Source organism: Eretmochelys imbricata, chromosome 8 (genome assembly GCF_965152235.1).
Source record: "Eretmochelys imbricata isolate rEreImb1 chromosome 8, rEreImb1.hap1, whole genome shotgun sequence".
Lineage (NCBI taxonomy): Eukaryota > Metazoa > Chordata > Testudines > Cheloniidae > Eretmochelys > Eretmochelys imbricata.
Window position 1 is genome coordinate 9,648,475 of NC_135579.1, and position 21,436 is coordinate 9,669,910.

General features: G+C 45.4%; 1 protein-coding gene across 1 annotated transcript; it reads right to left on the bottom strand.

The window, feature by feature from the left end:
- Positions 1 to 397: 397 nt before the first annotated feature.
- PKD2L2 (polycystin 2 like 2, transient receptor potential cation channel) lies at positions 398 to 20,316 on the bottom strand. The gene is made up of 14 exons (XM_077824680.1): positions 20,232 to 20,316; positions 18,965 to 19,066; positions 17,881 to 18,014; positions 15,328 to 15,584; positions 14,153 to 14,374; positions 13,280 to 13,508; positions 11,452 to 11,622; positions 8,659 to 8,840; positions 7,787 to 7,907; positions 6,564 to 6,665; positions 5,292 to 5,383; positions 3,453 to 3,534; positions 2,394 to 2,518; positions 398 to 515 (listed from the first exon to the last, which is right to left on the bottom strand). The coding sequence occupies exons 1-14, from the start codon at positions 20,314 to 20,316 to the stop codon at positions 398 to 400; spliced, it is 2,022 nt and encodes a 673-aa protein (XP_077680806.1).
- Positions 20,317 to 21,436: the final 1,120 nt, after the last annotated feature.

Here is a 21,436-nt window from a genome sequence, read left to right on the forward strand (position 1 = left end):
CTGATCCAGCCTGTTGGCTAGAACAGCCATAGCTGGGTTCTCCTGCAGCTCCATGCCCTGCCTGCAGCTTGGGGATCAGAGATTCCTGAACAGAGCCTGACTAACTCTGGCTTTTGGTGTGTTTGTGTGGGAGTGGGACTGGGGGTTGGGGGAGCATGAATTTCACTCAGTCCTGGTGAACACATTGGTTCACAATTACAGGGAGGTAGGGGGGTTAACACTGAATTTCTCTGTTTCAACTTAAGAAAAATGTTAAGAGAAATGGTCCCTGTTCCTCCTGTCTAGAAACGCAGGAGCTTAGGAGAGAGAGAGAGACTCCTGTGGATGACTCAGAAATTCAGTCAGCAAAGAAATAAGCCCATCTGGGGTTACAAACAGGCCCATCCTTTATACCTCACTATCTCGGTTTCTTGTCTGGAGAGCCTTTCAGGTCAGGCATGCCTTTCAGAACTCTGCTCAGCTTCATGTTAACCTCGTTTAGTCGTTTCTCCAGTTCCGTCGCGTATCTGAAAAGTCTAGCACAGAATAAAAATGCACCGATAAATTGTACCCAGGGGGCACTGTCTGGTCTTCAGAACTCTGTTTGTTTGTAAAAGTCATCCTCGTTATTTGTATTGTGGTAATCCCAGCCATGGGCCAGGAGCGTTCAAGGCCAGACGGGACTTCCTGTATATCACAGGCCATGCAGCCACCTCCACACCAAGCCTGCCATAGACAATAATTAGACCATAGTCTTACAGCGCTGCAGTGGCAGGGAACTGATTAAGTGAAAGATACTCAGATGATCCTAGTAAGTGACCTGTCCCTGGTGCTGTATAAATGCAGACTGGAAAGACATTCCCTGTCCCAAAGAGCTTACAATCTCAGCTTACCTCTCCAGGCAGCGACTGTGACACTTCCAAGCGAATGGGAGGTGGGGGGGATGTCACCACGACCCCTTTCTTTACCTCTGCATATTGGTCCCTTCCCACAACACTTAATGGGGCCCTGGCAGGACAGCAAGCTTCTGTGCTGCTTCCCTGCTGAGCCTGGTGTGTCGGGGCCGACGAGGGGAGGGAGTTGCCCAGTCTCTGCGCTGAGGTATACCTCACCCCCTATGCCCCGTATTCTCGGTACAGTAGATATAAAACATCTATTTACTCCCAATAATTTAGTGTTCCCCAAATTGTTCCTCTCTCTCTTTGTCACTTGCTGTTCTCCACAACTAAACGTAAAACATGGGCAATGAGGAATGGTGAGCCAGATCCCCACCCACTGATACCAGTGGGATTCTTTCTGTTAACGTCAGATGGCCTTGGACCTGGTCCATGGTGAGGGGAATTCTTCAGCCACTCCTGTCCTTATTTATTGCAGCATGATTTTCAGACTCCAGCATAGGGTGTGTGTGTTTTAACTGATTTACTGGTACAACCCAGCCTCTGGATGCAGTTCTAGCAGTATAAAGGTGTCTTATACCGGGTATAGCTGATTTAGATTCCTGAGCCTGAATAAGCCATGCCCAGAATAAGCACCTTTAAACGCACCAGCGTAACTGCTTACAGTTTCCTGCTTTAACAATGCTGGTATGCTTAAAGAAGCAAAACCTTCTCGTGTAGCTAAGCCGCGTGGGTGTAATCGACGGTGAGTGAGACTACTGCCCTGCCCTTTGCTGGATGGAATGTCAAACTTAGGGCTGTAGAGAGACCAGGTGGGTGAGGTGATGTCTTTTTTTTGCACCGACTTCTGTTGGTGGAAGAGACTTGAGGAAACTGACTGGAGTAACTACTTCAGAATAAGCTATACTGGAATAGTTATAGCGTTTTTAAATTTACCCCTTACCTTCTACTAGATTAACTTTCCCGTGTAGACCAACCCCTATGCAAAGCTGGGTGTCTAGCCGCTGGCACAGCCGCGTACTATTGCTCACAGAATAGTACTGGAACTTTGGTGATTAGAAACCTCTGCTTGTGTAAGTGAAGGTGGCGAGTTCTATCCCCATCCTGGTCATGTTGGTTACAATACACGTCAGTTGATCCTCACAGATTTTAAGAAGGGCAGGATTTAGAAGTTGCTCATCTTCCCACTTGCCCCTTCTGCTCTCTCTCTCAGGAGGCCTGTGTGCATTTGCACAATCTCTTTCTAACGGGTGCTGACCTGATTACTTGTCCCTCAGGTGACTTGGTACAAAACCCCAGTTAAAAAGTGGCACAGGTGACCATTGAGAATAGGCTGCTGCACCTCAGCTGAATGAATATTAAAAACGAAAGTGTAGTGAGGTGGGAGATGAGCCAAGCTGATTTCTCCCCGCAGCCTGCCAGGCTCCTCTGCAAGGGGCCAGCACTTCTACCTCCTCCTCCCACTTAGAACAGACACAGTAGCTAGTGCTACTCTGTCCAACTATGACAAAGACATACTGCTGAAATTCCTGAGGAGAGACTTGGTCCTGAGGAGCCACGGCCAATTCCTTATTCTCAGCAGAGCGATACTTCTGGTTAAGCTTCTCCTTCCACTGCTGTAGCTGTGGTGACTTTAGATAACCCTGCTCAACAGAGGAAAGGGTATGTTTTCCAGAAGAAAAGCCCCATTGTATAAAGAGCTAGCTGTCTCCCACGCACACACTGTAGGTACTTGAGGAAGCATGCAGCTGTAGGGGGAAAATTGCTCTCTGGCTTTTTGGCGGTCTCGTCTCTTCTTTTTAAAGGGAATTCTACATCAGATCTTTCCAAAACTGTGGGAGGGGGAGGGTATAAATATAAATATTCATTCAGAGTTAGGAGAGGCCCCAAAATGGCTTTACCTGGAGAGGGAATGTTACAAAATGAGTAGAGAAAATAAAAGAATTTTCAGGGGCAAGGCAGTTTCCACTAAGCAGCTGTCAAAGCTCCATTTTTATGGACTCTTAAATAGTTCAAGGGGAGGCAACAAGGTTGCAATGAAGCAGTGACCCTCTATTGCCTCAGTAGGGACTTTACAAGCCCCCTGGGAATTCTTCGCTTCCTTCTGTAGCACAAAATAAAACCTGTGGAAGCACTTGCTCTCTCTGATGCTTGGAAGCAGATCGGGGCTCTGATCCAGTCAGGCCCCTTATATAGCATTTTGCTTTCTATTTCTTGTATTGCTTCAACATTTGGTTAAATGATCCACTCATTAGCTGAGAACCTGTTCCCACAGCCTACGGTCTCTGCAAAGGCACTTAATTCAAGCTGGCAGCAGCTCTGCTCTTCTGATGCCTGGCCTCCCCTGAACAGAGTGGCACTGTGGATGACCTTTCACTGAGGGCTAGAGAATACAACTAGAAAACTCATTTCACCGCGTTCAAGTTTGAATGCTACTTCCATTATGTAAAATGTTAGCGTGTTACATCAACATACAACTGAAACCCTCCTCATGTTCTCCACTTAGTGACCATTGCGAGTAAAATCTAAAATAACGTCAATGCCTTTTGGTAAGAAAAAAAGAGAAAGAAAGTCTACCTTCTCGTCCACACTAGATCTTCTGGAAAGCTTCAGAGCATCATCTGTTTTGGAGGCAGAATGCCCCTTGCTATCCATCATACTAAAAAAGGAAAATCATGTCAGAGTACGCCTTTGAGGCTCAGGAGGGTATGGGGGGAAATCTCTCTAGCAAGAAAAAGGACGGGTCTGTGAGATGGATTGATGGCTTGGACTATTTGTCTTGTGAGAGTAATGAACAAGACACACTGATGGACCTTTGTAAGTCCTCATAACAGTGAACGGGCCATTGAATAGAGGAAATTTGGCAGTCATAGTACCAATAGGAGGACTTTACTGACAGAGAAGATGCAAGAGCTAAAACCACCTAGCTTAGGGGTTCTCAAACTTCATTGCACTGTGACCCCCCCCCCTTCTGACAACAAAAATTAGTACACAATCCCAGGGGGAAGGACTGACACCTGAGCCCTCTCAAGCCCCACTGCCCCAGGCAGCGGGGCCAAAGTCCAAGGGCTTCAGCCCCAGGTTGGGGGGCCTGTAACCTTAGCCCTGTTGCTCAGGGCTGAAGACCTCAGGCTTCCCGCAAGACTTGGGGATCAAGGCATGGGTGGGTGGGGAGTGTTTAGTACTTGGTTGGCTATGGGTCCACATAAATAATATGGCTCCAATCCATCTAGTGTGCTAAGAAGGCCTTTTAATGAGAAACTCCCAAGAAAGGGACAATATTTAACCGCTCCCCAAGGAGATGGATATCAGCTGTCCCTTCTCAGGCCAGAAACGAGCTTTCATTCAGGAGAGAGAGTAGATGCTCCTTTCACCTTTTTATTGTTCGGGAAAAAAGAAAACACCCCAGAACCAGTCTGGGAACTCTTACCTTCACTCCTGGCAGTGAGGATGTTAGAGCATTAAGATCCTTCAGGATGAAAATCAGTAGTTTATTTTGTAATGACTGAAGGACCATGCAGAGTCCCATTCATACCAAGGGCCCGCATATCATCACAGACACCACATGAATGCATGTCTGAGCATGCATTCTCCTTTGTGCGAGCAAAGAAACCATTCTGAAGCTGGCCCTGTGTGTCCTAGCAGCCAAAGACTACAGTGGGCTCTTCTGAAAGGTGTAGGCAGCACAGTGAGTTAGCAATAGTTGCTACAGTAAGTATTTATGCAGAGGTTGCTATTAAAAATGGAAGATTCTTCTCCCCATATCACGGTGCAAATAAGTCACAATATTTTTCTGTTCTTCACAGATGAAAATATTTACTACTTAAATGGCAACCACTGCAATTTAACCAAAGCTTTTAATAGTCTCATTTATTAACTCATTCAATCTAATGTTTAATCTTCGTTTCCCCACTGGTAAAATGGTATCATTTTTCTGAAGTTCTTTGAGAGAGCTGAATGAAAAGCACTATAACAGAGCTAGGCATTTTTTTTTTTTTATTTTAAATAAGACTATTAAGGCTGATTTAGGGATAAGGGCTGAGATCATATGAAAATATACTCCAGGGAGCAATCTTATCTTGTCCATCCCCCTTAGCACAGGCAGGATCTTCCCATCTCTGACTTCTATGATCACCAAATTACAGTGCGAAACACCTTTAGAGCTTCATTCTGCCCTCCTGCTGCTATCATTGCGAGTCGTACCCAGGAAACGAAGAGTGAAAATGAGGACATCGTGCCCCTGAAATCAATGGGAATTAGACTCCTAAATACCTTTGAGGATCTGGGTCACAGAGTTCACTCACTCTTCCTCCTGCACTATTCTCCAGATATTAGAGTGTATTTGAAAATTAAGTAGATGGATTAAAAGTAATTTACTGAAAGTTAAAGAAAAAAATGCCAGGGCTGGATTCCTACGTTTTCATGCTTTGCAAGCTTCCACCTGCTGGATACAAATCCTCCATCTTTGATTTCTTCAGCCGGAGTTTCACAAGGGCTTTATTGTAACTCTGAGCACAATTTAAAGAAAGGGGAAAATGCACCAAGTGAGTTAAAGTCTAATCGGGTCTTCTACAGAGAGAAATGCTTCCTCACAAGCCATGACACAAAAAGCTTGTAATGCCTGAATTCAACGTGAGGTATCGGCACTTTAGAAATGAATCCTATGAGTGTTGCATTCAGCTCCGAAAATTTAGCCTTTTATAGTCAAAGGCCTCGTGGGATCCACTAAGACAATATACAAGTGAATCCAGTTAGCCTCTTGTTTCTTCTGCTATGTTCGATTTAATCTTAAGAAGTTTTCTCTTTTCCCCTCTAATTATGAACCTAAACCACTTTGATTTATAAAGCCATCTTGGTGGGGCCTGAACAACCTAGTATAAAATGTTCTTACATGTTGTGGGCCAATTCCTCAGCAAAGCTGAGCACCCAGCTCCCTTTTGGAATCCGGCTTTAGGGAAATTAGTGACTCAAGCCAACAAAACCCCAGAGGAAAATGGAATGGTTGCAAGAGCCTAGTAATTAATTCTGCACATATATGCAGATAGCTCAAGCAAACACGGCTGGAAGCCCTGGTCCTGCAGTGAGCTCCATGAAAATGCACACTTCATACACATCCAATTGACCAAATTCTCAGTCGCAGACCCCAAACCTTATCCCAATGGATAGTGATTTTTCTGATAAAGGAGTGATCTCAGGATGGCTGTATTCCATTCCTGGGGTCGTCTGTTCGACTGGATCATCCCTACACAACTGTTTAATGTTCAGCGTATTCTCCTTGACATGCATCCTTTTTGGGAGGGGAAGAAGAGGTCTTAATTTCAGGCCTAAAGGTGACCTGAAAAGTTCAAGCTGAAAGCAGTTTATACCCCTTTTTTGCTCCTCTATGCTGTATAAAAATAGCCTGAAAGCTGAAGGGTGGGGGTTAAAGATTTTAATTTCTGCTTGTTTGGTCTTCCCAAGTTTTCCACGAGGGCCCTCATTAGAGGTCTCAGAGATGTACCCTGTAAGCTTTCATCTATTTGTTAAAACTGCAGAAACACATTCAGAGTATGCTTAAATAGTTACAGACTAACTGATTTCAGAACAGGCATTTAACCAGTTCTGTGGATATTTTTTTTTTCTTGGAAAAAATATTTCTATTGTGAGTGTGACCCTTTAAACGAGAGCATTATAGAGGTATGTACTTACCTGTCTAATGAGGTCACTGATCTCAAATTCTTTACTTGGTATCACTGCAAAGTCAGCTTTCACTTCTGAATATGTGTCATTAATAATAGCCAAGAACATGTTCTGCATAGAAAGGAAGCATTTGGAGATTTTCTCTTGTAAATTCTATTTCTGCTTCTCTGAGTCTACTCAGATCTATTTAGGTTCTTATCTAGCACCCTTCTTTCCCTATTCTGACTCCGCTTCTCTTTTTCCCTGATGTGCTCAGGAGTCTTTCTGTGCTGAGCTTGGCAGGGACATACACTAAAGTCAGCTTCAGATGCTGCTGCAGCAGAGTTCTAGAAAACTAGGGGTAGCAACTATGCCCATTTGGGCACCGGTGTCCTTGTATTAAGGATTACTGGTTAGAAAAAAGGGCCAAATTCTGCTGACATTTACACTGGTGTAAGTAACAGACACAATCAAAGGTGCAGCTAGAGGATCAAGGAAAGGAGAATCATACCAAGGGTGTGACACCCTAGATGGAACTACAGACTGCCTCTTCCTACCTCTATCCCTGTATTCAGTGCTGTGATGTTCTTTGATGGAGGACAGCTCTAGCTCAGCAAGGGTCTGTCTTCACTGAGCCCTGGGCTAACCTAGCCCATGGTGTGAGCAGCTGTGCTGCAAAGCTACACCAGAGTTACTGTGTCCTCACTGGTGCTGCACTCCTCTGTGTGTTGATAGACTTTTGACGGCATGGTCTACTGTTCTTTGTGCTGCAGTAAACTGAGTCACTCTGATTCTTTCCCTGTGAATTGTGGGAGATCTTCTTTCCTTCTGGGAATACGGGCAATTGTGCGAAGGCACTGGAAGACTATCAGCACTCAAGTGTTTTAATCTGTGTCCACTCACTGCAAAGTGGGTGGATTACCAGCCCGAATGAAAGCCAGGATCCAGAGTTTTAACCCATGCCTCCGGTTGGGCTAGCTAGCCTGGGTTGAAACCACCATTAAACTCAGGTGAGATGGGAGGAGGGTTAAAGGCAACACGACGGTAAGAACCTGGGCTAACTCTGAAGCAAACACAGAGGCTTGCATAGACACAGCAGGCCCTAGCAGTCACTGTCACATGAAAACCCTCCATAAGAGTGACATGGCCAAGTCTGGTGTGCTCTCCTTTCACATAGTGAAGTCTGTGGGTTGAGTATGACTTGTGTTCATTGTAAATGTATTATTATTATTCATAACTAAAACACCACTTACCAGCAATACAAAGAACACAAAGAACACGAATGTGATGAAGTAAATGGGGCCGAGAATTCGGTTGGCTTGCTCTATGCTTGCAAAGTTAAAATCACCCAGCACTATGCGAAACTGTGTAAAACTTGGAGAAAAAATAACAGAAATATTGTGACTGTGTGACCTTCTTTTAAAGTCTTAAAGGGGTTATTTTGTAAGGTATTTTGATTACTGATTTAAAGAACTTCTGGAAGATAAATGTTTAGAAAGGGAGAAGCCAAACACTGGCTAGCTCTGTGCGTATGCCCATGCAATAAAAATTATGGCTGATACAGGCAGTGCAGGATGGAAACTCATTGCCAAGATTCTGGCACCTGTAAAATCAGAGTGATTACTCAGCAGGTTCTCTCTGATTTTTACCCACAGGGCAGAATGGAGCATGGCTTAGAGGTCAGGGAATGTGTTCTGCATGATTCTGAGTACATTTGGGGCTGCAGATCAGGCAACAGTCCTATCCACATGCCCATGCACAAATTATTCCTGCTGTCAGGAATGAGGGCTGTTTTCAGCCAAGACTCTGCATATACCGTTGATTTGGAAGCATATTGGGTACTGGAGGCAGTAAACCTGATTCCAGGTGCCAACTGGAATCTGATCTGGTCTGCTGTAGCAGCAGCAAGATGGTTGAGAATGCCTTTCTAGAGGAAATCCAGAAGGGGTTGTGGATGGGCTGCCGGGCTCTGAGCTTTGCAGTGCTCGTATTACCTGAAGAGAGTACAATTACTGCAGTAGCATAAGTGGCAGGGGGCCTGTATTTTTAAGTTCTGCTGAGGGGAGGCTGTTTGCATGCCCAGTAAATGGGGTATCTGCACTGCAAAGGTTTGAAAGCTGCATACATGCAGTTCTGAAAAGTGGAAAACTCATCAACTTGTGACCCGAAGACCAGGTAGCCTAACTGTGCATATGCAAAGAATATGATGAAAAACATGATGGCAAATCCAATGATGTCTTTGGCACAGCGGGATAAAGTGGAGGACAGCTGAGTCATCGTCTTGTTAAAGCTTATGTACTTAAATATCTGGAAGAGAACAGATCAAGTTATTACTGGGAGGTGACCAAAACATATTGTACATTCTTTAATACGATACTGGAGTGTTGCCTGTTTACAGTTACTTACGGGTTAAGTCTGGTGTCCAATCAATACTGATAGCATGAATCTTCAGTTAGAGCTGGACTGGACGTGTTTGTGGGGAAAGGATTGCTCTGTGGGCTGGTGGCCAAATACATTTGCTCAGTAAAGCTCACTGAGGGGGACTGCGCTCCTACTGGATGCTGAGGCTTGTAATCAAGTCTGTGGCACATGGTGACTCCTGGCAAGACAGCTTGGCTTGCAGCAGCTAACAGCCATGATTCAAGGCCTCCAGAATAGGGTCGATCCATGTATGAGTGTGTGTGTGGGGGTGCTGATAAGGAGGTTTCTCCCCCAAATGTTTGAGTCTCTAAGATGACAAGTCATGTATTCAAAAGCGGATTTGTATTCTTGTGTGATGCTCAGCAGCCAGGCGGACTGAATGGCACCAAGAGCCACAAACTTCCCCTCTTTACATTAATGGCACATGAATTAGAGAGTCTGCTGTAGCTTATTTAAATGCTTGGGGCCTGACTTTAAAAAAAGCAGTTTCTATTCTCCCGGTGCTTCCCCTCATGCTTGCACTCTTCTGATTCGTAGCCACCTATCTACTACAGTGCTTGGTACTTTACAAATGTCTGAGCCAGAGATATAGATCAGTGAAAAGTACAGGAGTAATTTTTGTCTGTACAAATGGAAGCCAAACTCAGGGCCTTCACAGAATCTGGCCCAGACACTTTTAGAATAATAGAATCCTAGAAATGCGGGGCTGGAAGGGACTTCAGGGGGTCATCTAGTCCATTCTCCCCTTTCCTCCCTCTTTCCCCCTCGCACTGAGGCAGGACCAAGTAAACCTAGACCATCCCTGCCAGGTATCTGTCCACCCTGTTCTTCTTAAAACCTTCCAGTGATGGGTATTCCCATGCTATGTCCCTGCCATGCTCCCTTGGGAACTGTCATAAATTTCAAGGGAAGGGTAACCACCTTCCTGTATACAGTGCTATAAAATCCCTCCCAGCCAGAGGCAAAGGTTAAGAAGCTAAGGTAACTTCGCTGGCACCTGACCCAAAATGACCAATGAGGGGATAAGCTACTTTCAAATCTGGAGGTGGGGAAACAAAGGGTTCTGTCTGTCTGGGTGATGCTTTTACTGGGAACAGATCAGAAATGCAAGCCTTCCAACTCCTATTAAGTTACTAAGTAATCTAGCTAGAAAATGCGTTAGATTTTCTTTTGTTAATGGCTGGTAAAAATAAGCTGTGCTGGAGGGAATGTATATTCCTGTTTTTGTGTCTTTTTGTAATTTAAGGTTTTACCTAGAGGGATTCTCTGTTTTGAATCTGATTACCCTGTAAGGTATTTACCATCCTGATTTTACAGAGGTGATTCTTTTACCTTTTCTTTAATTAAAATTCTTCTTTTAAAAAGCTGATTGATTTTTCATTGTTAAGATCCAAGGATTTGGGTCTGTGTTCACCTGTACCAATTGGTGAGGATTATTATCAAGCCTTCCCCAGGAAATGGGGTGTACAGCTTGGGGGGGATACTTTGGGGGAAGACGTCTCCAAGTGGGCTCTTTCCCTGTTTGTTTAAAACGCTTGGTGGTGGCAGCATACTGTTCAAGGACACGGCAAAGTTTGTACCTTGGGGAAGTTTTTTAACCTAAGCTGGTAAGAATAAGCTTAGGGGGTCTTTCATGCAGGTCCCCACATCTGCACCCTAGAGTTCAGAGTGAAGAAGGAACCTTGACAGGAACCTATTCTGGAGCTTAACTATCCTTATAGTTCAAAAGTTTTTCCTAATATCTAACCTCAATCTCCCCTGCGGCAGATTAAGCTGATTAATTCTTGTCCTACCTTCAGTGGAGGTGGAGAACAATTGATCACCATCCTCTTTGTAACAGCCTTAATCTGAAGAGTGTTAACAGGTCCCCCCTCAGTCTTTTTTTCCTCAAGATAAACATGCCCAATTTTTTAAACCTTTCCTCATAGGTCAGGTTTTCTAAACATTTTTATCGTTTTTCTTGCTTTCCTCTGGACTTTCTCCAGTTTGCCCATATCTTTCTTTTAAAGCACTGTACTTAGTAGTAGACCTTATGTGCACTACAAAATGAACTTTATTTTTAAATAGCTTTTAAATACAGTTTCAGCTATCATGGCTGTGCCATCAGTATAGGCCAGCTCAGAGCTTGTAAAAACTAGGTCTAGGGAATAAATGAGTTTTAAAACACTGTTTGCGCACAATTATTCCCCACTTAGTCTAGCAGGCCAATGATTCTGTATAGGAGACAGGCCTTTTAGCCATGGGATCCAAAATGTGAAACTTGTCTTTAGAAGGACAACGGTTGTGTAATGATTGAGCATGTGACTGGCCCTTGGGGATGGTTCCTTAAACAGCCAGATACCCTGTTTTTCTTCTAGAATCTTATAAACAGAATTGTCACTTTTAGCTCTACCTTTGCAGTTCAGCCTTGAAGATGTAAGAGCAAAGATTTACAATACACTTAGCAGTACTGTACTATGATTCTGGTGTACAATGTAGAAAAATGGAGAACTGGTACCTTTATCCATGCAAAGAAGACATTGATAGCAATCATGTTGTTGTAACGGGTTTGCCAGTATGCAAGGAAATAAAAGTCTGGATACACATAGGCATTAGAGAGCAGGCTTTCCATCAGCAAGGACACCTCTACAGTACGATACATATTGAAGGCAATGGCAAAGATAGACAGCTGAATAAAAGCAGAGGCTAGTCAGACTATGGTCCAGATATCCCCTCTCCTCTTCAATGCTCTAATCGTGCCCAGCTGCATGATCATTAGCCTAAAACTCTATATAGCTTGGCAAGACTCATCAGGAACACTGAATGGAAACATGAGTACAGGAATGTGTTGGAAGTGTGATGTCAAGCTGGCATGTTCAGGGAAGGAGTCCACTGAAGGGGGGAAGTGTCACCTCTGTGCCATCTCCTCCTTCACCGCTGCCCTCTTGACCTTGTAAAGCCCCTCCCTGGATGTCCCAACAGGACCAGGCTCTGGACGGTCAGACAGGCATGATTCTGAGCACTGTCCCCCACCAACCGTATAAGGGATGAGTAAGTAGGCAGTACTAAATTACTTCCCCCTTGAATTGTCTGCTAGGGACCATCTTCTGATAGAGGATCTGGGGCGAGGGAGCCATATGAGACAGATTCCTATCAGAACCAGGCTCCTATGCGGGCTGGGGTTGGACCAGGAAGCAGTGTGGAGGATTGAGGGGGATCAGAATTCCCTACCAGTCAGGTGGGGGTGTGACACCCCATAACCACCTCTTCAACAAAACTCTTTAAGGGAAACTCTGTCAGTGGAGACTTGTGTTTTCTGTTGTATGGGTGGGGAAAACCCACACCGTGGGCCAGTACGGCCCTGAGCACAGATTCAGGATTTAGCCCCACAACAAACTAACATTCTGGTTGTATGTTAAGGATGTTCAAATTTTCCTGCCTGAGGGCTGCGTTGGCAGCTTGCCAGGGGCTTTATTCAAAGTCCACTGAACTTAATGGAAAAACTCCCACTTATGTCTGGATCAGGCTTCAGAAACCCACGGACCACATCTAGTTTAGTTTGGTCACAAATTAATTATGAAACTGTATTATCAGATTTATTTTTAATTATTTACATCAGTGATACTCAGATCTCAGTGGTTCAGGAGCCAAATTAGTAATCAACATTACCCAGAAGAGTCACAGTAGTGTGAATTCATTGTTTCGTTTACTATTTTTATATTATAATAAAAATAGTAAATGAAACAATGAATGAATATATATAAAATATAAATTCTCACAGCAAAATGACTGATCAAGTATTGTTGTTTTATCAACTACAATTGGTTAATAATATAGTAAAAGCATCCTGATTGGTTAACAATTAAATCACAGTGTTTTAATATCATGTGCTGAAAAGAGCCACTTGCGGCTCGCGAGCCTCAGACTGAGCATCACTGATTTACATTTTGGTAGCGTCAAGAGGCCCCAGGTGCTGTACAAACAGCTGGAGAAACTCCCTGTCCTGAAGAGCTTTTAGTTGAAATAGACAAGACAACACAGCGTGAGAGGGAAGAGAGGCACAAGGAAGGGAAGTGACTTGCCCAAAGTTACATGGCACATCCATGGCAGAGCTGGGTAGAGAACCCAGCTCTCCTGAACCCTCGTTCAGTGCCCTACCCATTGGATAACATGGCCTTGTCACTATATTAAATTGGATAGATCCATTGTAACCAAGAACTGAATCAGGACTGTTTTCTCTCTTGGCCATCTGTGTCACATCTCACAATGGCCATTTGTTCCAAACTCGTAGCTTCCGATGGAGATCTCAAACCTGCAGGTAGAAGCCAGGACTGGGTAGTACTCACCGACACCAGCAGCATGTCCAGCCAGTTCCAGGCACTTTTAAAATATTCTGTTTTCAGTTTTTTAACTTTTAAAATTTCTTGGATGATGAAAGCAAAGATGAAGAGGCAAAAGATGACTTCACAAGAGGCAAGGAAATAATCGTAGTAAGTGACGTATCTGAGAAGCTTTACTGAGTAAAACTGCGAAGAAGGAAGAGCACCACCAGTGGCTGGGAATTCCACTACCAACCTGTGAAGTGATTTAGACAGGATTGTATTTGTTACTGGTTTCAGTGATCAGACAGCATCACTTTAAGTCTTTGTCCTTAAAATTAAAACATGATCCAATAAGGGAAAATGCTTGTGTAAAAATAGCAAGCTTAACAACTCCCATTTCCATTAACTCTTCCTCAAAAGATAATTCTCAGTCATCCAGAAAGGGAGTATAATGGAATAGGCTGAAGACAAAACAAGAAAAGCATGTGGCACGCAATCCAAATAGGTGCTGTCAGTTAAAATATTCCATCTGTTTGCACTGATCTTAATTAAATGGTGTCTGAGCAGATCAGACACTCTGCCAACTCCTAAGTTCAGGATTCTGTGTTTTTCCTTCAGTAGCTGATGACAAGACTAATACCCAATGCTCTGATGGTGCAAAAGTTACTCAGTCAAGTCCTGCCCCATGGGAATAATCAGCTATACAGCTAGGCATCACCCTCTGCAGGACTGGGTACAAGCGTTTGCTCTTGTTTTAAGAATTAGCTGTCTTCCCAACTGCTGGGTGAGAAACCCAGAACAGGGTGTGCTGGAGGTAAACCGCCTTTTATTTCACTCTTAAAGAAGTATAATGCCTTAGTAAATGGGATTTCAGATGGAGTAAATGTAAGCACTGACCTGACTACACAGAAGAGGTTTATGTTAGCATTATACACTGAGAAGTCAATAAATACGACTCTTGTTCCTCTAGTGAGCCAGCCATTACGTCTGAGAAATGCAAGCTTCCTTATGCTCTCACTCTTTGATTTAGGTAAGGTGAACATAAATCCTCCGCCGCTGTAAAGGCCAATAGCTCCCCAGTGCCAGGGGGCTAATGAGGAGGCAGAGGAATACGTCCATCTGTGGGAGACAAGGAAATAAAGGAGCTCAGCTCATGGGAAATTGGATTGGAAGAAGTTTCTAATGTATCCAATTATTTTCCAGTTCCTATGCTTCACTCAACCACTACTGTATTTTGGACTGTAATCCAGGCTCCTAAATGATCCTTTCCTCACTAGGAAAAATGGAATAGAGACTTGGCCTTGGAAGATTTACATATATCTAATTTGGGTTGTCAATACATTCTTCAAAGACAGATGCACTTATGAGCTTGAATTTCTCCCATGATAAAGCAGATGAAATAATAGCTTACACCTTCTATATCCAAATGGAACATCTCATGTTTGCACACAGATTATTGCTATTATAGTAATCCAGTTTACATTCTCTTTAAATGGATTTAAATGATCCAAAATAAAATGTGTAGTAATGGCTGAAGAATTCTTCTGGAGGTCTGAAAAGCCAGCTTTACCTCTGTCTGCATGGCATTAGTATCAGACCAGAAGTGGCCTCCCATAATTTGATGCTTTTCCAATCAAATCAATGGAGTTACATACATCTTATGCAAGTGCTGAATTTGGTCCATAGTCCCATAGTATTTTTGGTCCATGGTCCCATAGTCCATAGCCCATAGTATTTTTTTTTTTTTTTTAACTGTGCATCTGTGGTGCCAAATCAGTGGGGCTGCACCAATGTAAATCAGTGAAGAATTTGTCCCATTTTGTGTGTAATTGTATCAATTTAGAAATAACAAGGTTAGATCACTGAGATAATCTGTGCAGTAAAGCAACGACAATGGAAATTGCACTGAGCATTTTTTAGGTTTTATGGATAGAATTCTGAAAAACATCTAAGGGAATTAAGTGTCCAACTCTCATTGAAAGTCATGGGATTTTAAAAACCTTACATGTCTTCTAAACCTATATCCAAAGTAAATAGTAAGAAAATCCAAAGTGGAAGACTACAGTACTTACACAGACCCATTCTTTAAACCAAAATCAGATTTATCTTCAGCTACATAGCGGTACTCATGGTAACACTCTTTCAGAAATGTTCGGAAATAGGGATAGATGGCGCATGTGTTGTTGCGGACTTTTAGCTGACGAATCTGGGCTACTCCTAAAAGTAAGTTCTCATAGTAAACATGACTACTGTTTCTGTAGCTAGTCAATGTGTTGTTGTTGTACCATGTGTCCCAGTACAGACCATCAAGCAGGGGTCCTTCTGCAAACTACATAACACAATGAGATTAGATAATTAAGAGGAGCTGGAAAGGCCACTTTCAGTGCAAGTTTTTTAAGATACCAATCTTCCTTATAGAGCTCTCAGATAAAAGGCTAGAAATTACAAGTTAAGGCAGAAAACCTAGTTGTTCTCCAAAAGCTAAGAACAGTGGAGTGTGATAGGTTGTAAGAACATAACAGCCATACTGGGTCAGACCAAGGGTCCATCTAGCCCAGTATCCTGTCTTCCAACAGTGGCCAATGCCCCAGAGGGAATGAACAGAACAGGTAATCAAGTGATCCATCCCCTGTCGCCCATTCCCAGCTTCTGGCAATCATGTTGTTCATGGCCTTCGAAGAGAAAGCAAAGTGCAGATACTAGCATGATTGGGCACACTGTCTTGCTGGGAATATCACAGTATAGGCAGGGAACTGTGCTGCCTGGAAAAAAAAAAACCTCAGTCAGGAGGGAGAAAGATGCAGGTTTCCACCCAAGAGAGATGATGGCTGGGAGCCTAGAGTGGTTGCCCTTGCTGGACCATGGAGAGAATATGGGTGTAGTTGCCCTGAACTGTGACATTTACATGTAGTTCTGTAATGACCATTTGGTTATTTGGGATCAAATCTGACTTTCCAAAGACCAGTTTTGATATGTACTTAAGGGTTTGCTCCTGGCTTATATTAATCAACTGAGCTTTGATCAAAAGGATCAGACTTTGTTTTTGAAAGCAGGAAAGAATTTTCCCCCCCTTTCTAAGAGCTACTTAGCTGCTGATAAAGAATGTTACAGCTTAGGTGAGTGCTAATTAGAACCAATAAAAATATGATTGATGCAGCCTGGCACTAGAATGCATATTACAATTTGCTCTGTCTTTTGAAAGACGGAGACTTTGCATTAATACATGTGTTGGGGGAGCTCAGAATTGTACGGATCCAACTAGTGATCAAAGGTGCGGCATGGGTCCCCCATACTGATGTTATCAGATTCCACTGCTTTTAAATCTTAACTAGGAAAAAAAAATAGTCCTAGAATTACAATCTTTGTGTCTTCTAATGTTGCCTGGACGCTACAGCAAACTGAGCTGAGTCCCCCATCTAGTGGTAAAAATCTGTGTGAGCATCTTGCACCCAGCTTTATATGAAAGCTTAGACTCAAAGGTTATGTCTACACTGCAATAAAACACCCATGGTTCGCTCGTGTCAGCTGACTCGGGCTTGCAGGGCTCAGGCAGTGGGTTATGTAATTGCAGCGTAGACGTTGGGGCACAGAGCCTGGACTCCAGCCCCAGCCCGAACATCTACACTGCAATTTTGCAGCCCAAGCCCCGTGAGCCCAAGTCAGCTGATATGGGCCAGCCGCAGGTGTGCTACTGCAGTGTAGACATACCCATAGCCATAGCATATGTCTACACTGAAGAAAAATCCATAGCAGTTGAGCCTGGGTCAACTGACGTTGACTTGTGCTATGGGGCTAAAAGTAGCCGTGTAGAAGTTCCCACTCAGACCGGAGAGCTTTGGCTCTCAGACTCTGCCTCCTCACCAGGTTTCAGAGTCTGCATTCCAGCCTGAGAGGGAACATCTACACTGCTAATTTTAGCCCCATGGTGAAAGCCCAAGACAGTTGACTCGAGTTCTAAGACTCGCTGCTTCAGGAATTTATTTATTTTTGCAGTGTAGACATACCTTAGGTGGAATCCCAGTGGCAAACCAGATAATCAAGGGGAATGTTCCTCTTGGCTGAGCTGTTAGGACCTGTCCTGTGCTAACCTACCCCAGGAAAGTCACTTCTTTGCAATTATCAGAGGGGTAGCCATGTTAGTCTGGATCTGTAAAAGCAGCAAAGAGTCCTGTGGCACCTTATAGACTAACGGACGTATTGGAGCATAAGCTTTCGTGGGTGAATACCCACTTCGTCAGGTGCCACAGGACTCTTTGCCGCTTTCTTTGCAATTGAAAATCGAGACAACTGTAAAATCAAAGTAATCCCTTTTCTATTTTCCTCTGATTATCCCAGTCCTAAAACCGAGAGTAGTAAAGAACAATTATGAACATCCCCTCCTATAGTTAGTCTATCAGAAATGCTTATATTTGTACTCAGAACTTTTACAAACTTAGAGTAGTTCAACCCTTCTCTAGCTGGTGAGACACTACATAGGTTTCTGTACCACGAGGCCTCTTCTGGTCTGGATAAGCCTTGTATACAAAATGTTCCACTGTTGCTAACACCTTGGAAGCTGCACAATAACACTAAAAGCTTGCCCTCCTAGTCAGCTCCCAACAAAAAAATTAAAATTAGAACCTTACCTTCCAGAAATCAACCATGCTGCCTATGGTCTTGAAGGAACTTCTATCTGTTTCAGACCCAGAGGTTTCCAGAAAGAGATTTGACATAACTTTGTTCAGGTAATACATGTCCGTGTTCACCATGCCAAATGTCACTAGCAAGGAAGAAAGAAAGGGCTTGATTGTAAAATGAGGCCTGAGGATGAAGACAACTGCCGGTAGCACAGTGATAGCCCGAGAGTGCTGCTTACATCAAACTGGAAAAGTAGTAGCCTGGAAACAACCTAAAAATGGAGGTACTTTTGGTTTGTTAAAAGCAAATGAAAATTATACACTTTCATTTAAAATACTTTAAGCAGATAAGCCACCTGGGGTACCTGTTTACCTTGTCACAGTAACTATATACTGGGGCCCTGCATGCATTACAAGGTGCCAAAGCTCATTGTTTAGAATGTATTTAAATCAAAGGAAATAAGTTTGTTAAGCACCAGAGGGGTGTATAATATTTTCCAATTTCATAGTGCCTTTCATCTCAATTCATTTTACTGTTATAGTCCAGATTCTGATGGTACTTCAGTTAAGCGTTACTTCAGTTTTACAATGGGGTACTATCTTCATTAACTGTTGTTCTGGAAGAAAAGTTTTGGCGGGGCACTTGCAAATGAAACCACACCACTAGCTGAAAGTCAAAGGGGTGGGAGGTTGAGAGCATGTCTACACTACCATGCTACATCAGCGCAGCTGAGCCACTGTAGTGCGTCTGGTGAAGACGTACTTTGCCGACGGGAGAACGCTATCTCACCTTCACCGCGGTGATAGGCGGAAGCTGTGTCAGTGGGAAAGCGTCTCCTGCCAACACAATGCAGTGTGGACGGCGCTTTAAGTCGACCTAACCTGCCTCGCTCAGGGAATGTCGTTTTCACACCCTTGAGCAATGTAAGTTACATCAACTTAAGCAATAGTGTAGACCAGCCCTGAGTGGTGGTAACTCTCAGCCTTCCTAGCCCAATGTTATACATTGAAAGAGGTGTAGCTCTAGCTTTGTAAGCCAAAAAATATTTGAAAACCATGCATTATAATTCATTTAGCTCATTGGTGGACTTACATATACATAGATCTGTAAGGAAAATGATGTAGATTAGCAGTTCCTGAAGGGTAGTTTTCATTTCTAGCTCTCTGCTATAGGTCAGACGAGGTTTCACAATACCTAACCATGTGAAATAAAAATGCAGGGAAGGAGAGGAGGGGCATACATATTCAAAGAAAAAATAAAATTAAAACCAGATTCCAACTATGCAGAGAAAATCCCCAGGCCTTTTAACATTTGTAAAGTGAAACCCCTTTTAATCCTGAGGTTTCCTAAATATGTTTTGAAATTCTTATATGCAGTGAAAGAAGGAGCTTTCAAATCAGAGGAATGTGCATGCTTGGGGAATTTCCCTCCCTTTGAGTGCTGGGATTGTTCAAAGAATGGGATGGCAGGTGAAGCACTTGCAGGAATGGGAAGGGGGTGGACACTGCTTTGGCTGCATCCCATCCCCTCTTCTTTGTTTTTAAGTCATCCCTGTCCCTCTAAACCTAGTCAGGGACCTAGCTCGAGAATGCCTACCATGTTGTTGTTGCTATACAAACACAATAATCAATAACAGGTGGACTAGGCTGGACTGTGCAAGGCCTGGAATGGCCAAGGGCATGGGGGAGAGGGAGCCATGGGTGAGGCTGGGTCTGAAGGGTGCTGGATGAGCTCAGCAGGGGATGGGTAGGTTGCTCTTTCCAGACTGATCCGGGCAGGGTTGGGCTGAGCTGGGCTCACAATGATGGGAGGTGCAGGGACAGACCCCACAGGTTGTGAAGGGACATGGTAGCCATCAAGGATGGGCTGGTTTAGATGGGTGAACAGAAGCTGGGCTGGGCTAGTTTGGGGTGCCTGGGGCCAGGGCTGGGCTAGCTTGGGGTGTATGGAGGGGGGCTGGGGGGGGATTGGGCTAGTTTGGGGTCCACAGGGCCAGGGCTGGGCTAGCTCAATGCCAGGGTGGGAGGGGAGCTGGGCTACCTTGAGGTGTATGGAGGAGGACTGAGGGGATTGGGCTACTTTGGGGTGCACGGGGGAGTTGGGCTAGCTTGGGTGGACGGAGGGTGGGCTGGGTTGGGTTGGTGGGGGGGTTGGGCTAGCGTGGGGTGGACGGGGGGGTTGGGCTGTTCGGGGGGGCTGGGCTAGCTTGGGGTGCCCGGGGGGGTTGGGCTGGTGGGGGGGGTTGGGCTAGCTTGGGGTGCACGGGGGGGCCTGGGCTGTTTGGGGGGACCTGAGCTCCGCGGGACGCTGGGCCCGGTGGCTCCTTGCCCTGGGCCCCGCCGCCCCCCCAGCCACCCACCGCCCACTCTGCGGGTCCCGGAGGGCCGCCGCTCGGCTCGGGGCTCCGCCGCCTCCAGGCCGACCGGCCCGCTGGGGTGCTCCATGGCGGGGACTCGGCTCCGAACCGCCACCCCGCGGCTCGCGCGGCGACCGGGCCGAACTGTGCGGGCTCGGCCGAGCCTGACCCGGGCCCCGGCCCCGAACCCGCGGCGGCTCGGGCTGGCCCGCAGCGAGGCGCGCCGCCGGGCGGGGAGCCAAACAGCGAAGCTCCGCCCTCGGCGGTGGCATCCCCCATCCCCGGCGGTTTTGAAGACCCGCTTGGGCAAACGCCGGCCAGGGCTGGGCCCGCTTGGCTTGGTCCCGCCTCAGCGCAGGAGGCCGGACTTGACCTCTGGAGAACCCCGCCAGCCAGGGCTGGCCAGCGACCACACCCAGGCAGCAGCCATGGTCGGGGAGACCCAGCCGTGCACAGAGGGAGCTGAGTGGTGTCAGGAGGCGACTTGAGCCCGCGTCCGCTCGCACGGGGCCGGGGCCGGGGCGGCTTCCCGCACGGAGCCCCCTTTCCCCTCTTAGGCATGGGAAGAAGTTGCTCCCTGCGTGCCGTAGGTCTGCCCTGGCTGCTGTCTGGGGTCATGAGCTGTGCTCCGCCCTCACTGGGGCTGGATCCTGCTGGCTTGGAAGCGGGCTCCTTGTGAGCCTGTGCCTTGATTGTCCTCCCGGCCGCCAAGGTAAATAGGCTGAAGGCTCTGTACTTTCTCGGCTGTGGATCCTTCAGATAAGCCAGAAATGAGGCTCTTTGTGGACTTGCAAGAAGTGCCAAATGTCCTTAAAAGACTGGAGTTTTCCACAGCGCCCTCAGTCACCATTTCCCTTGTTGGGCAGCAAGTTACTTCTCTGCCCTCTCACGCCAGAGGCGGCTTAATTTCAGCGGTTGTGGCAGGGGTCGATGGGCCGAGTCTTCCTTTATTCGCTTTAATTTAAGGTTTCGTGTGGCAGTCATACGTGTTAACGTTTTTTAGAAGGTCTCTCTCTATCAGCCTATATATTATATAACTGAACTAGTGTCGTATGTAAAGTAACAAGGTTTTCAAAATGTTTAAGAAGCTTCATTTAAAATTAAATTAAAATGCTGATCTTATGCCTCAGGCCCGCTCAGCGTGTTGCCGGCCTGGGGTTCCGTTCACCCAGGCCGGCAGCCAGCTGAGCGGGGCCAGCGGCCGGGAC

Excerpts from the sequence above, each read along its gene's own strand:
- PKD2L2 (XM_077824680.1), bottom strand. The coding sequence starts at position 20,316 with ATGGAGCACCCCAGCGGGCCGGTCGGCCTGGAGGCGGCGGAGCCCCGA. Across the intron at positions 18,015-18,964 it reads CCTTACAGATCTATGTATAT|TGACATTTGGCATGGTGAAC; the intron begins GTAAGTCCACCA and ends CTTCCTTGCTAG. Across the intron at positions 6,666-7,786 it reads TTGTGTTCTTTGTATTGCTG|AACATGTTCTTGGCTATTAT; the intron begins GTAAGTGGTGTT and ends CTTTCTATGCAG.